Source organism: Suricata suricatta, chromosome 2, assembly GCF_006229205.1.
Source record: "Suricata suricatta isolate VVHF042 chromosome 2, meerkat_22Aug2017_6uvM2_HiC, whole genome shotgun sequence".
Classification (NCBI taxonomy): Eukaryota; Metazoa; Chordata; class Mammalia; order Carnivora; family Herpestidae; genus Suricata; species Suricata suricatta.
Genome location: NC_043701.1, coordinates 130,799,752 through 130,816,384, shown reverse-complemented (window position 1 = coordinate 130,816,384; position 16,633 = coordinate 130,799,752). Strand labels below are relative to the sequence as shown.

General features: G+C 36.9%; 1 protein-coding gene across 5 annotated transcripts in view; it reads right to left on the bottom strand.

Annotated features, from left to right (window-relative positions):
- The window catches only part of TET1 (tet methylcytosine dioxygenase 1), a 117,041-nt gene that overhangs the window by 28,145 nt on the left and 72,263 nt on the right, over positions 1-16,633 (bottom strand). For all 5 annotated transcript variants that reach the window (XM_029931787.1, XM_029931789.1, XM_029931790.1 and 2 more), the window contains 3 exons: positions 8,375-10,694; positions 4,852-4,942; positions 4,276-4,369 (listed from right to left, as the gene is read on the bottom strand). In XM_029931787.1, coding sequence (XP_029787647.1) covers positions 4,276-4,369; positions 4,852-4,942; positions 8,375-10,694 — 2,505 coding nt within the window. The remainder of the gene's footprint in view (positions 1-4,275; positions 4,370-4,851; positions 4,943-8,374; positions 10,695-16,633) is intronic.

Genomic DNA, 16,633 nt, shown 5'->3' with positions numbered 1-16,633 from the left:
AAAAAAGAGCTAAGTTCAAATTTGTGATGGACAACTTTACCAAATCAAAGTTCAAATTTGTGATGGATAACTTCAGACTATTAATTCTCATATTCTAAGTTCTGCATGCTTCAAAAAAGAGCTAATAATGAATACCAGGCAATACTATTTCAATTCAAATTCAAAATATTCAATATTCTGTAATACTTATTTAAGCTCTAGGTTCATTCACTCAACAAAAACTTTTCAGTGTTGACTGTGTGCTGGGCAGTGCTTTGGGCACTAGCAATGAACATGAATAATTTAAATAAGATTATTTGGAATGTTTGCAAAATAAAGTTTGATTAATATTTTGATTTCTGTAGCACATATGAGCTTTTACAAGTCCTAGCTTTTCTTTTTCACAAATATATAAAACCAATGCTTGATTTTGGTATCAAGATTACACTTTTGACTTCTCATTAGTAGATACACATTTTCACTAAGTTGCTTAGCAACTGTGCTTTACTCCATTCCTTATCTCTGGACTGCTTTTGTATTTGTGAAAAGTGCCAGATATGTATCACTATGTATTGAAATGTTCTTTTTATTCTGCAAGAAGTACTGAAAAAAGGAAAATAAAGTAATTTTGCTATAGCAGCTTCATGGAAAATGCTAACTACTTTTTTGGTACCAGAACCCCAGGTGACTTAATTCACTAGTAGCAACAGAAAGATGCTCCCAGCATTTTTTTTGCTTTCATTAAAAAAAAAAAAGGAAAAGAGGTATACACTAAATTCTGTCAGTGTAATTACCTAAAGGAGGGTTTGAAAGGTTGTGGAAGGATCATCCAGGATCCTGACTGTAGATGACTGAACATCTGAGATATACAGAAAAATAAACTGAAAAACAAGAAAAAAACCAAAACAACAACAAAAAGATAAGAAATAGATAAACTCTGGGAATAAAACATTAAAGCATCTCTGAAAGAGGGGCACCTGGCTGGCTCTGCAGTGGAGCATGTGACTCTTGATCAAGGTTTTGGGGGTCTCTCTACAGGTTGGGTGTAGAATTTACTTAGAAATAAAATCTTTCAGGGGCGCCTGGGTGGCTCAGTCGGTTAAGCGTCCAACTTCAGCTCAGGTCATGATCTCATAGTTTGTGATTTCAAGCCCCGTGTCAGGCTCTCTGTTGACAGCTAGCTCAGAGCCTGGAGCCTGTCTTCGGATTCTGTGTCTCCCTCTCTATCTGACCCTCCCCTGCTTACACTGTCTCTCTCTGTCTCTCAAAAACTAAATAAAAAACATTTTAAAAATTATTAAAAAAAAAAAAAAATCTTTCAAACAAAATTAAAGCACCTGTGAAGAAGAAAGAAACCTAGCCAATGGAAAGGTATCCTGTGCAGGACAGAAAGACTAAAAATCAAAAAGAATTATATTCTCTAACTTCTCTGTGAAATATGATTACAATAATAATAATATGACTTTATTCTTGAAACTAGACAAGATGATTATTAACATAGGGAAAAATAAACAAGGCAGGAATAGTCAAGAGATTTCTGAAAATTAGAAGGAATTACCTCTATCAGATGACACAAAGGAAATGGAAGATTTGTAAGCTTATAAGCTAGAAGTGGTAAAGATTTTTCTAATTAAGACAATACACTGTCAAAGAACAGATGAAAGATATTTATCTTAAACCTATTTTCCATCTTTAAAATTGTTAAAATTTTATTTTAAAAAATCCAAATGTTGAAAACAATGAGAAGTAGTGAAAATACATCTGCACCTTTTATCACAAATGTGCTTTAAAAGGGGGTCCCATAAAACCAAGAGAAAGCTAATAACCCAATAGAAAAATGCACAATCTGTATTACCATTTCCTACTTTAAAATGTTTTGAATCACCTGTATTTTTCAAGAGTGAATAAAACATAAAAATAAACATCACTTTGACTACTGTTTAGATGTCTTCACCAAAACTGTTACACATACAGATTAACTCCTATAGGTATTTTGTCAGACTGAGGAAAGATGTACTTTCGTAGCTGGGTTGAAAACTCATAGTTGAGTCTGAAAACCAGTGCATAGTTAGGACAAGACGTTCATCCATGAAATGAGGGAACAGTCATTCAAAACTAGGTCGGGAGAATTTTACAGAGATCTTATTTTTTAGTTCCTGAGAGGCAAGACGCCCCAGCAAACATATACTCAGGTAGCCGACTTTCTATGTGATGGCTGATAGAACCCATCTACAAAATGAAATGATTGGTAGATCTTAATTCATGTTTGCATCCCTAATATCTAGCCCAAGGCCTGGCAATAGAAACTATTCAACAAGTGTACTTTTTCACTTACTTTTCTCATTCTGAAATGGGTTCTTTTTTATCTAAAATTCACCCACATTGTAACAAATGGAAGGCAAGTTATCTTGGTACTTGATTCTATTTCATGTAACAGAAAACCCGCAAACAGCACATTTTCAATAAGTTAAAGAAATTCTCTTGTGTTAAAGAAATTCAGATTTAACGGGCACCTGAGTGCCTCAGTCGGTTAAGGGGCTGACTCTTGATTTTGGCTCAGGTGATGGTCTCACAATTAATGAATTCAGCTTTCATAGCACAAAGCTGCTTTGGATTCTCCCTGTCTCCCTCTCTCTGCCCCTCCCGGCTCATGCTCTCTCCCTCTCTCTCTCTCAAAAATAAATAAATGTTTAAAAAAAATCAGCTTTAAGAAAGGCTGAAGTTGTTCTGACAGCTCTACTGGCGTCACCAGGGACTCATGCTCCTATCTTTCTTCCCACTACAAAGAATCTGTCCTTCTAAGGTGGCTGTTGGAGCTCTAGCCATTAAATAAAGCTATGTTCTATAAATGTTCAGTGAAGGGAGAAAGACAAGAGCACATACTATGAGTCTAGATATATGGAGTTCATCAAAAAGAGCTTATGGAGATAAATGTCAAAACAATAGATATCTTTATGTGGCATTATTGTCTGGGAGGGCCCTTGTAGGAGCGCTAAGATGATGATATCACCATCTGCATAGTGTTATACACAAGAATAACCTTGATGTGTGTACACTTAATGATTTGTGCACTTTACTGAAGATAACTAAACAATATATATAAACTCTAGATCTTTGAGTTTATCTGTATTTTGACAAGACTCGGCACTCCAAAAAGATTGAAGAAACGAAGTCTTTTGGGGGCTCCTACGTGGCTCAGTTGGGTAAGTGTCTGACTTCAGCTTTTGACCCCTTCATCGGACTCTGATCTTACAACAGATCCTCTGTCCTCCTGCCTCTCTGCCCTCTCCAACACTCTCTCAAATAAATAAATAAATAAATAAATAAATAAATAAATAAATAAATAAATAAAAGAAACAAAGTATTCTAGAGTGTACAGTTCCTGTGATCTTAACTGCTTCCAAAGGTTTAAAAGTAACCAAGACAAACTACTACTAGAGTAGCAATTGTCTTGCTTTAGGAACACCTGGCTTTAAATCCTACCTCTATTTCGGATTTGTCTTTAATTTCTCCAAAAGGGGCATGAAATTACTTTTATCTTACTCAAAATCTTAGAAGAGTCCTTCTGTGAGGATTAATGAGGCCAATGTAATTCAAGTTTTTAACATAGTGCCTGATCTGTAATGACAGGTAGTTGTTATTGTTACTTTACTACATTGTTATCAGCAATTTTTAAAACATCATCATTATTCTATGATCGATAATTCCAGTTAAACTGGCTAATATCCTTGTGAACATGAATGTCCTACTGAATATACATATTTGGCTATGAACTTCTTTTTCAGTTGAGAACTTCCTAAAGAGGGTAAATTCAGTACTTCTTATAGTTCTGCATTTTTACAAACCAAAGGAGTCATGGGATCAATTTTGGGAGTATGTTGGAAAAATTTAGTTTTGCTTTCAAAATTGTATGATCCTCATTAAGGTGGTTTTATGGATAATTACTTGGAAATAATTTTAAAATACAGAAACAGATAACAGATATAAAACAGTATGTATGACTTAGTACAACATACTTATGTTACCTAACTATAAATTCATTAAAAGATCTCTAAAAGTACACAAGACACTGGTAAAAGTGGTGACCTTGGGGAGTTGAAGGTCACTAAGTAATACCTGGGAACTTTTGTTCATTTAACATAAAAAGTCCAGGCTAAGATAGATAACTTCCTTATTAATTCCCAGGGAATACTAAGAGTGGATACTTTTCTAGTACACAGTTTTCATGGAAAATAAATTAATTTTATATGTGGAATCGATCCAGTTTTGAAAAATGTATAAGCACAAAATACTTACCCACTTAGCAATTGGACACCCATGAGAGCTTTTCCCTTCCTTTCCCGTGTACACTACAATTTCTATCCTTATTGCGTTTCCCTTTTGACCATACCTGAGTACAAAACAGAGCGAAGGGAAAATAATTGCAACTGATTTCAATATATACTTTTTAGCATCCTAATGTATGTAAGATACAGATTTACAAAAGTACAGAAATCAAACACTCCTCATAATTTACATTCATTAAACATTTACTTTTGTGTGGCAGATTTTTATGTTATCCCATTCTGCTTATTTATCCTTAAAGATCACTCTTAAAAAACATGGACTGGCTCCAAGATGAGCATAAGGAATGTGAATGCAGTGTTGGTGGAGGTAATCTGAACTATTACTATAATTATACAATAATACAAAAATAAGTATTTCTGAATTTAACAAAGATAGCCTTGCTTTGCGAGTGTCTTGTTGAGGGCCCAAAGAAACACCCAACTTCTATTCCTGAAGGTATTTACTTGTCATTTGTTCCCAGAGATAATTTCTCTGCATTGAGTCAGGTCCACAGTAATGAAGGATTTTAACAGGATATTTCCTCACCTATTCTCCATGATTTCCCTGATAGCAGCAACACTTGGTCCTGCCCCAAGGTGTGTATAATATGGGCCTTTGTCTTTTTGTATAACTCGATCTGTGGAAGGAATAAGATTATTAGACCCAAAGCTTTCCAGAATTGCATGGGGGCAAGGAGGATATATTTTTATTATTTGTTTTCCAATTCAGAACAATGAATCTTGACAAGCTTTTGGTAAGATTTAATAATTAATGTCTAGGACAATAGGCCCTAGAATTTTGTGTTCCTTTCTTTTGCCTCCTATTTCATTCTTCAAAGGAGAAAAATATTTTAAGACATGCGTCATATTTAGTCTCCTATCTCCTGCTTCAAAAGAAATCTATTAATAATTGAGGTACAAAATTAAAAAGTTATCTGAGAGCAATACCTCTTAAAAGTTTGGCCTCACAATCCTACTAAAATTGAGCCCTGCAATGGCACTGCTAAGAATTTATTCTACTATACACTTGCCTAATTATGTATTTATAATGCAAGTATCCACAGGAATGCTCCTTGTCACAATTGTTCATAATGTCAAAAAAGAGAAACACATTTAGCATCTGTCATTAAATGATAGAGTAAACTGTGGAATGTTTATATAGTGGAAAAATAACTATCAAAACAGTAATATTTACAAGCATTGAAAACCCCGGGTTTCATGTTTTAAAAAAAGCAAGTCACAAAAATATATATTTTAGTATATTAAAAAAAAACCAAATTTCTAAAACTATAAGTAAAACTGAAATCAGTAATAATGTTAATTCATATTAAAAAACTGAGGTTTTGGGGCGCCTGGGTGGCTCAGTTGGTTAAGCATCTGACTTCGGCTCAGGTCCTGATCTCATGGTTTCTGTGCTGACAGCTCAGAGTCTGAAGCCTCCATCAGTTTCTGTGTCTCCCCCTCTCTACCCTTCCCATGCTCATGCTCTATCTCTCTCTATCTCTGAACATAAAACCTGAGGTTTTATCGTTATATATTATGATCTAATACAATTTGCATATTTCTGTACTATTTGAAATTTTAGGTGTGTGAATTATACATTTCTTAAAAACAATATGTCTAACTGGGCCTCTCAGAATGATATCTAATTGGAATCTCTCAGGATTGCGTTTCTGGTTGTGGTGCATTTAGACTGAAATGTCATTTTAACCATTTTTTTAAAATTATTTAACCATTTTGATTGGACATTACATAAAACATAAGATTACTTCTGTGGCTTCCTAAGATACAGTGAACAGATTTTAACTTCTTACTTATGATCTAGAGTAGAGGTTCATAACCAAGGGTGATTTTTTTTCCTGAGTGGAAAACTTGTTCAACATTCTTGATTGTGACCACTGGCCAGGGGTGTGTGTGTGTGTGCATGCATGTGTGTGTATTACTGCTATGCAAAGTGTACAGGCTTATTTTGATAAAACACAACACTTGCATGGAAATCTATTACTCTTCAATACGATCATCCCACTGGGGATGATTTCTGGTTGAGTCTGCTTTTTGCTTTTTCTTTAGTTTCCATACTATACAACGAGCACAATAATCTTACACATAATGATTAAAAGAAAACATGTAAGTGACAATGCATAAAACAATCACAGTTGCACAGCAGGTGTTCAATAAACTTTAAATGCTTAGGTGTCAACTCCTACACTGTGACTAGTTACTATCTACATAGAGTCTTGAAACTAGACAATCGTCCTCCTCAAACTATGCACATGGTAAAATTATACTAGCTCAGTAAAATAAGACTAAAATATAATTTTAATGGCATTTTAAATTATTAGATTTTTCCCCATTTCTAAGGATATTAAAAAAATTATTGTCCCTGTTTTACTTCACATTTTTGAAACAAGAGGAAGGTAGGCTCTAAGTTGTGACTGCTGTCTTTTACTAGCTGTGAACTTCCTTGTGACTTAGGTTCCTCATTTGTCAACTGGAGATGATCAGCCTTCCCTTTGTAGGATGTTGTGAACATCACAAGTCAGGGCCACGGCACTGCAGGAGACTTGCAGTAAAAGATCTGGAATGGGAGTCATTATTACACTCTTCTGTCCTTGGTCCAAGAGCCTCTCATTCTCCTATTTTGATCCCCCCCAGCATTGTCACCCCTTTTCAGATTATGAGAGCCTTCTGGGAAGAGCCTATCCCTGTGCCCGGCACACGGCAGGCTGTCTAAGGGGTGTTGAATGATGAGCAGAGTAATAGAAGGATTTGACTTCAGAATATCAAATGTACTAGAGCAAACAGTCATGGCTATGCTTCACTAATTTTTCTACTGTGGTTAAAAAAAAAAAGAAAACAAAACAAAACAGAATGATACAGTTCATCCTTCCAAACAATTCTTTATCCATTATGGAAGGTACTAACCAACACCTACTTATGAAAAAAAAAAAAAAAAAAAAAAAAAAAAAATTCCTTTGATGGAAATCTTAAATCTTTGTGATTTGGGGCTATATTAGAAGACCTTTTTGGTTTTTTTAAAAACTTTTAATAATCAATCCTATGAGTTCAGAACAGGTTATTTCACAAATTTTGTCCTCATAAGCTATATAAAGCTCAAATAATGAGGGCATCAAATAGCCTATCTATTAACATCAATCTATTAATCTCCCTATTATAGCCACATTAGAGTAAATTATTTCTTCTTTTACATGAAATCTGACCATAGACAATGACTTATCAGTACAAGGTTCAAATTAAACTTTCATGTGTTTTAAATACTGAGCAATTTTCTCATAAGGTCTGCCTAAAAATTTTTAGACCAGCACGATTTTCTCAGGGCTGATAAAAATTCTTATTAGTTCTTGAATGTTCTTTCAATGACTCCTAAGGCAGAAAATATATATTAGTTACAAACACATCTCAGCTATTTCCACATGCCTATTTGTCTTTTAAATAGGAAATCAATATTATATGACTTAATATTTTAAAATTTCAAAAGGTTTTCAAATTCTTCAATGGCCAACATCACGGATGTTTTTCATATAAAAGGACACCTTGGTACTGCAGAGCAGAAAAGCACAAGGCATTGAAAAAGGAATAAACCAGGTCCAGTTCTTTAATGGGGTGGTTACTTTTTAGTTATTTAAGTTGTACATATATTTTACATTCTCTGTGTGTGGGTTTTATATCTCACAATAAAAAATATTTTTGAAACAAAATCCTTACAGGTTGAAATTGTTTTCAACAATAAGAATATACTATAATAACGTATTAAAGAAACTCATTCTTATCATAATCACAATAAATAACTGGAGACATTTACCAGAGAGAAATCAGCAAATTTTCCACTTGAGAAAGTTTCCAAATTGAGTTAAATTTCCCAATTATCTGAGCAAAATCATTCAATGTTCTACAGAAAAATGGGTAGATTTAGTCCATTTCAGCTAGAATACTAAAGGAGCAAAAATGCCACATATGAAAGGTAACCCAAAATTTGATTTGGTCACAAGGCAATTAATGAAAGTTAACAAAGAAGAAACACACAAAAATGCACTCAGGTACACACTTACCAAGACAGTTGCAGGTTGGCAAATCAGAATCTTTCGTTGTAGACACCAGGTTTTTTGTAGGATTGGTAAAGAAGTTCATGGCATAATCATTAAAACTTTTCTGTGCACTGTCTACTGGGGGAAATTCTGATGCTCCAACACTGGATGAACAGACGTCCTCTTCAGTTTTTGTAGAAACCACTGTAATTCCACCTGAACATACTACATTTACATTCCTGAGAATTTGTGCTGGGTCTGGTAAGGGGGTCTCATGAGAGATACCAGGCAATGTTGGCAGTCTCTGATGCATGACTTGGTCTTTCATGTCCTGCTGGAATTGTGTTTGGTCTTCGCCAATCATTACATTAGCACACTGGTTAGTTGGAGAGGAAGCCTGGAGTAAAGGATGAGCTTTCTGATTGACATTCACGGATGGCTGTACCTGAGAATTATAAACTTTTTCTGTAAACGCCTGCCCATTGGATTCTGTTTTTAACTGGAATAATGGGAGAGAATCCAACGGTTCAACCTTCATGGTTTTCTCCTGTGCTAATTCGGGATAATAACGCTCAAATTTGATCTGAGTGAGTGGAGGAAATAATTTTTTGTGTTCCAACGCTGAAGTTGTTTGAGTCAGTGGTTTCCATACTTTGGTGAGGGGAGGAATTTTTCCTAACAGAATAGGAAAATCATGTGGACCAAATTGACCAAATCTTTGAAATTTAGATGCTATCCAAATGTCATGTAACTTACTATACTCATATGACAACTGTTCCCGCTTTTTCTGGTCATTATCTTGACAAGTTAGTACTATAGGCTTCTTTTTCCGTCGATCTCTTGATGGGGTAGATTTTGTCTTTTTCTGTGTTGTGTTCTTGTGCTTTGTTAATGATGAACTATGATTGTTTTGTACACTGCACGGTGGTTTCTGTTGTACTGTGATTTTCCCCGGACTGTTTTTTTGCTGGGCGTTGTATGCAACAAGGCTTGATGATGTACTTTCAACCTTTTTGTCCTGTTGTTTTATATAATTGAATTTAATTATTGATGCAAGTTGTGTTAACTGTGTTGCAACATCTTCCTCTATTTTACTATGAACTGTATCTTGACATGATGAATCATCTTTTGAATCTATCTGTTTACTGTTGGCCAGTGACTGGTTACAATGCCCCAGTGTATCACTTGTTGGTGGCATCTGATGCAAAGTCTTACTACTGTCAATGGTAATTCTAGCTTGAGCAACATTTTTACTGATGTCGATTTTAGACGAATTTGAATTTGGTATGAGCAGAGATCCTGAACTTGTGACTTTTGAATATTCCTGTGACTTTGTAGATGCTTGGTTAGCAGTTGAGTTGTTGTGTGACTTGGAAATATTTTGGCCATTGAAAACCACTGTGCTGCATGAACTTTGCTTTTCCAAAGATGGATAGTGATGAAGGCTTTCTGGCTCCCCCTGTAAGGTTGGCTCTTGGAGGTCTTTTTTTACCGAATAAAGGATAGCTTTACAGCTATTAAGCAAATTTGCTGTTCTGTGCTCTGATTCTTCATCCTTCTCGGACTTTGATGGTGAAGAATTTTCTGATGGAGCTTCTGACAGTTGAGTCAGAGCTTCTATGGCCACCACTTGCTCCAATGTTAATCTCCTATCTTTCATTAGGGATAGAAGACTTGGTTGAACTGGAGATCCATCTTTTGATTCTTTACTGGGTATATTTTCTAGAGATTTGGGTTGATCAGTTTCATTGTATGTACTGGTATGACAACTTAAGTTGAAATTTGCTGGATCTGGGATAGACTTGCAGTTAAAACTGGGCTTCTGGAAGACTGAAACATTACTTCTCTCCTTGAGATGATCACAACTCACACTAGTGGCAATGGAGCTCATGGCATTATGGTTGGCAGTGTCTTTCAGGAATTTATAGGAGTTGTTTTCGAATGCCTTGCCAAATTCTTCAATATTGAATTTTTTAAAAGACACATGGGTCTCAGTTGGTAAATAGTGTACATTTTTAATGCCGTTTCTTACAGTTTGTGCAAACAATTTTTGAGGTTCCGGTAACTCGGTGAGTAGGACTTTCTTCTTTTCATCTTCAGAGTTCTTCAGTTTTTCAGCTTCTGTCACAATTGCCTTAAATTCTCCTTTGACATGATCAGTTAAATGTGATTTCTTATTTTGTGTCCACTTCTCCGCTTCAATACCTGTCATACTTTCTTCATTTTTAGTTACATTTTCAAGGGGAGGTGGGCTTAATTCCAATCTCTGTTGCTCCCCATGGCATCTACTGTATTCCATGGATTCTGACCTGGGGCCATTTACTGGTTTTTTGTCAAAATCAGCCTATAAAATAAAAACAGAAATCTCGTATTATCTATGCAAACATACAAGGAAGAGCCATAGGAACTTTACAGTTTAATAGAAACTAAATATAAAGCCTCAGAAAAAATACTTTTGCTTTTATATGTTCAATAAAATAGCAACAACCAGTGTGTAGGGAAAAAGAAAAAGACCAAAGTGCACCTATCATAACCCATGCCTATAAATATTTTAGTATACTTGTTTTCCAAATAAAATTTCAAAATATTTTTATGTTGGTACCATTCAATGGGCAATATCTACTTTAATACAAATTGTACTGAAGCACATAATACACACAGAAAATTTTACAAATCCTAAGTATATAACTAACTGAACTGTCCCAAAATGAACACCTATGTGCTCAGATTCCAGCCAAGAAACTCCCATCTAGTCATTCACTGCTAAAGGGGAATCACTGCTTTTAAATCTATTAGAGAATTCTTTTGCTTACTTCCAAACTTTATATAACTGACTTCCTTTCACTCAAAATTATATCTGGGATTCATCTGTGTTGTAAAGTATACTTGCAGTTCTTTGATTCCTATTGTTGGATAGTCAAACAATGACTACAATGTATTTATTGATTCTAATATAGATGGACATTTGAGTTATTTTGGAGTCTTAGGTATTGTAAGTATAGAGCCATAACATATTACTATTACAAAATTAATCATTTACCATGTAGAATTTACAATTCAGTGGTTTTTCAGCATATTTACTATGGTATGGAATAATCATCTCTAATTCATCACTGCTACAAGAAACCTTTTCCCACAAAGTAATCACTATTTCCCCTATTAATATCTATAATTTACTTTTTAAAAAATATTTTCTTTATTCAATTTTTAATTCTTTAATTTTACTTTTTTTTTTTGAGAGAAGAGGACTCCAGTGATGGGGAGGGGGGAGCAGGGAGAGAGAGAGAAGCAGGACTCACCCCAAGCTGGGTTCATGCTCACCCTCACTCTCAAAATAAATGAATAAACATTTACATTTTTATTAAGTTTATTTGTTTGTTTGTTTATTTACAGAGAGACAGCAAGAGCAGAGGAGGGGCAGAGAGACAGAGAATCCAAGGCAGGCTCTGAGCCACCAGGACAGAGCCCAACGTGGGACTTGAACTGAGCTGAAACCAATAGCCAAATGCTTCACCCACTGAGCAACCCTGAAACAGGTCATCCAAAATCATAGCACAGGAACTCAGACAGTAAGGTCATTTCCAACTGCTGTCAGGAGCAAGCGGAGAGGTACAAGCTCCTCCTCCTAATCTTTAATATGGCTCTGCACATTCCAGTCAATGCCTCAGGGAGGAAATATTATGTATCAAAAGTTAGAAGATGACTTCTTTAATGAAGATGATATGCCGGACTCCATAGAAAAATCAGGAGTATTGATGGAAAAACGGAATCAAAGTTCAGGATGGCTAGAGTTACATTCAGAATATAAAATATCTAGCAATTCCCAATTTTATAATTAAACACTAAATAGTCTTAGTAGAAATAAACTGTATCTAATTTCCTGATCAAGGTACACAAGTTAACACAGATTATGTTCATTTTGCCAAAATTCAAAATATACGATTATCATATACATTTTCTGTATGTTTATTACATTTCAATAATAACTCTTAAAATCAACCTGAAATAATGGACCTTTTAAAAAAAAGATAGGTATGGTATTAAAAAGTTTTCAATTAAGGGGCAACTGGGTGGCTCAGTCAGGTAAGTGTCTGACTTTAGCGCAGGTCAAGATTTCATGGTTTGTGAGTTCGAGCCCTGTGACGGGCTCTATACTGACAGCCTGGAGTCTGGAGCTTGCGTCGGATGCTGTGTTTTCCTCTCTCTTTACTGCTCCCGAACTCATTGCTCTGTCTCTCCCTCTCTCAACGAAAAATAATAATAAAAAAAATTTAATTGAAAATTAAAAAAAAAATTCCATTGGGGGACATTTTTTGGTAAAAAAAAAAAAAAAAACCAAGAAAACAAAAAAGAGGATATAGAACCTTTATACGCAATGCTTTTATTTTTTTTTTTAATAAAAAAAGGGTTGCCTAGGTGGCTTAGACAGTTAAGTGTCTGACTCTGCCTCAGGTCATTATGTCTCATGGTCTGTGAGTTCAAGCCCCAAGCAAGGCTGCTGACAGCTCAGAGTCTGGAGCTTGCTAGAGATTGTTTCTCCTTCTCTCTCTATCCCTCTCCTACTCATGCTGCCTTTCTCTCAAAAATAGACCAACATTTTTTAAAAAACCCACAAAAAACCAGACCTGATTAAATACAGTTTTGATTTTCAAAATATATTTACTTAGGGGGCCTGGGGTTCAGTCAGTTAAGCATCTGACTTTAGCTCACATCATGATCTCACGGCTCATGAGATCAAGTCTCACATGCAGCTCTCAGCTGTAGGGCCAGCTTTGGATCCTCTACCCTCTCTTTGTCCTTCCCCTACTCATGTGCAAGCATGGGTGCTCTCTGTCTCAAAAATAAACATTAAAACATATTTCCCTTAAATTTAAACCAAAATTGGGGGCACTTGGGCGCCTCAGTCGGGACCTTCGGCTCAGTTCATGATCTCGTGGGTCGTGGGTTTGAGACCGGCTTCAGGCTCTATGTTAACAGCTTGGAGATTGGAGCCTGGAGCCTGGAGCCTACATCAGAATCTGGGTCTCCTTCTTTCTGCCCCTCCCCTGCTCACACTCTCTCTCAAAAATAAATGAAACAAAAATAAACATTAAAAAATAAATGTATTCCAAAATTGATTAAGCTTTTTGTAGAAAGATTTCTTGCCTACAATAAGTGAAAAAAAGCTCATCATTTATGTAGTATCAAATAACAAATTAGAGCATAAACAAAGGATGTGGAGTGTATATGTATTTAATATTTGTTTAAAATGTTTCAGGAATACCTTGCTGGCTCAGTGATTAGGGTGTGTGACTCAATCTCAGGGTTCTTTTTGTTGTTATTGTTTATTCATTTTTGAGACACAGAGTACAAGTGGGGAAGGGCATTGAGAGAGAGACACACACACACAGAATCTGAAGACAGGCTCCAGGCTCAGAGCTAGCTGTCAGCACAGAGCCTGATGTGGAGCTCGAACCCACGAACCGTGAGATCATGACCTGAGCTGAAGTTGGACACTTAACCGACTGAGCCACCCAGGCACCCCAATCTCAGGTTTCTGAGTTCTAGACCCACATTCCGTGAAGAGATGTATTTTAAAAAATAAAATATTAAAAAACTTTCAGAAAGGCTATGCACAATTGTCTACTTGTGTCTTATAGAAACTGTAATCAGTAGAATGCTGGTAAATGTCTGACTATCAGATTGGGAAATGAGAGGGAGGAAACACTGTTTTGCAGTGTGGGCCAAATTTTGTGGTGTGTGCACCTGTAAATTATCAGCATGACACATGAGCGAATTTTAGGAAGAATCGTGCCCAATCGCAGAGCTGGTAGGAGCAGACTCGGTCACACCACTGACTGCACCAACACAAACTACCAGTGCAACAGGCAACACTAACCACAGTATGAACTTTTCTTTTCTCTTAAAGTTCACTTTTATTTTGAGACACAGTGAGACAGAGAGAGAATTCGGAGGAGGCTCCAGTGTGGAGCCCATTGCGGGGCTCTAATCCAGGAACCATCAGATTGTGACCTGACCAGAAACGAAGACTCGCACGCTCAACCAATTGAGCCACACAGGCACCCCTGAATTTGTCTTTTTTAATGAAGACTTCCTTTACGTTTAATCTACTTAGGTACAGTGAATTCCCAAATATCCATTTTGTGTCTCAGAATATTTGTTAACATCTCTCCAAAGCTGTGTTACACAAACCCATGAAGCATGAGATCATGACCTGAGCCGAAGCAGGACGCTTAACCGACTGAGCCACCCAGGCGCCTCAAAGGTACCATTTGAAGGACAGTGTGTACTTCAAAGTCTCACAGCTTTCTACTTTTCGCTCTATACTACTCCCAAGAGCAGAGGTTGCTCTGGGCCCCTCTTACCCATTCCAAACCAACAGGAATGTTGAACACCTTAGATCAGATGTGGCCCCAACAGCTGCTGAGCCCCTTCTGTTCTAATTTCTCCACAATCCTGTCATAGTGATGCTCTTACACCCACTCTTGGATGAGCTCAAATGGCATTGAGCAAAGTGGTATTTTATTCTGAAATGACTATGCCCTTTGGACAGAAACGGACTGTAGCCTCTCCCAACACTCACATTCCATACATGCTGTATTTTTCTATCAAGAAACAGGTGCTCAGATCACATGAAAATGTCTTTCAAAGCATGTACAGAGACCTGGTCCACAAGACTCTGACCTTTACTACAAGTAGATCAGCGCTTCTCAACCTTTCTGCCTTTCTTTTTTGTTTTGCTGAGTTTTACCCACCCCCTTGAGTCTGTTAATGCCTCCTCGCCCCTCAGTAATTTAGGGAAATGAAATTTTAATTCCACAGATATAGTGTGTATCTGTTTAAGGAATGCAGCCCCATTGTAATGTCTATGATTTTTTCCACCCTTTCCCCCACCGAGAACTATCCTTGGTCCCTTTTGAGGAAAAAAAAAAATTAAAATAACTAACAGGCTGAAGACAAGGAACAACCCATAAAATGCTTATCCCTGATGAGAAGTTGCAATACCCAAGATTTCTTTATTGTCCCCAAAAACCAGAAACCGCCAGGGAGACCGAGTCACGCATGCAAAAGCAAAGGGCTTTATTACGGGTTTAGGTTTGCCAGGGCCTAAACTCGGGCTCATAGACTTTACCAGCGTGGTGGATCCATGCTGAGAGCCCCGAACAAAGGTCGGGTAGGGCTTTTATGAGTTTGGGAAGGGGGAGTTACAGGAATCCAATTATTATTGACAGGTTTATCCAATTACAATATTTAGAGTGTTAACCAATCAGAGTAGACCCAGGACCCTCACATAAAGTGTAACTGATCTAGGCTTGCCCTTAGTAATGTTAAGGGTATTACAAGGGTGGTCCCTCTTGCCTTGGGCAATGTGTGCCCTTCTATCGTCTCAAACCTGCGTCCTTACAAAGTGACATCCTAAGGACTTATGTTCTCAACCTGAAAATTAAGTGTTTGGAGAAAAAACTTAGGAGACTCACTGGTGGTTCCATTAATGTTGACTTCCAGATGATGCAATCATGCTAGGTACTGTATTCTACCTCCCACATTCCCTCAGAAGCATGGAGGTCAGCCCCTGCTCCGTACTGACTGCTTGTGAACAAATCCAAATTTAAATCAAAATGAAAGATAAACCAGTCATTCACCAAAGCTAAAATAAACACTTAACACACACAAACACACACACACAAGTCCTCCTTCAAAGCAGACCTGCAAAACAGTTACCTTATTTTGTTTTAACAGTAAAAACTGTCTGAGTCTTCTTTTTTAGGCATAAGAAGAGGACATCTATCTTACCAAGTATTGTAAACTCTAGTATTTGAGCTTTGCCTCTATTCTATTTCTCTAGCTTGCCTACAGCCACCATGTGAGAAGTCCAAAGTTCAGAGAAAGGCAGGCAAGGGTGGGGTCTAAGGGACTGAGTTTGCACGTGTCCCACGTGTCCCCACAAGTCCCCACTTATCACCACTTGTCCCTACTGGTCCCCACTCATCCTACCTTGGTGCCAGAATGAATTATGGCTCTTTGACGCCTGGGCCCCATAGAAGCCGTTGCAGAGACTTGGAAAGCTCCGGTTCCAAATCCGTCCCCTAGCTCCAGACTTCTTTTTATTCTAATGTTTTTAACAAAAACTCCACCCTCATTTGGCCACAGGGTCTTGGAATTCAAAGTAAATCCTTTAATGTCAGGGTGGGGCCGGGGAGGGGAAGCTTGTTAGTAGTGGGAGGGACAACTACTATTTAATACAGAAACATGTAAATTGTAGATTGACTCCAAATGTATACA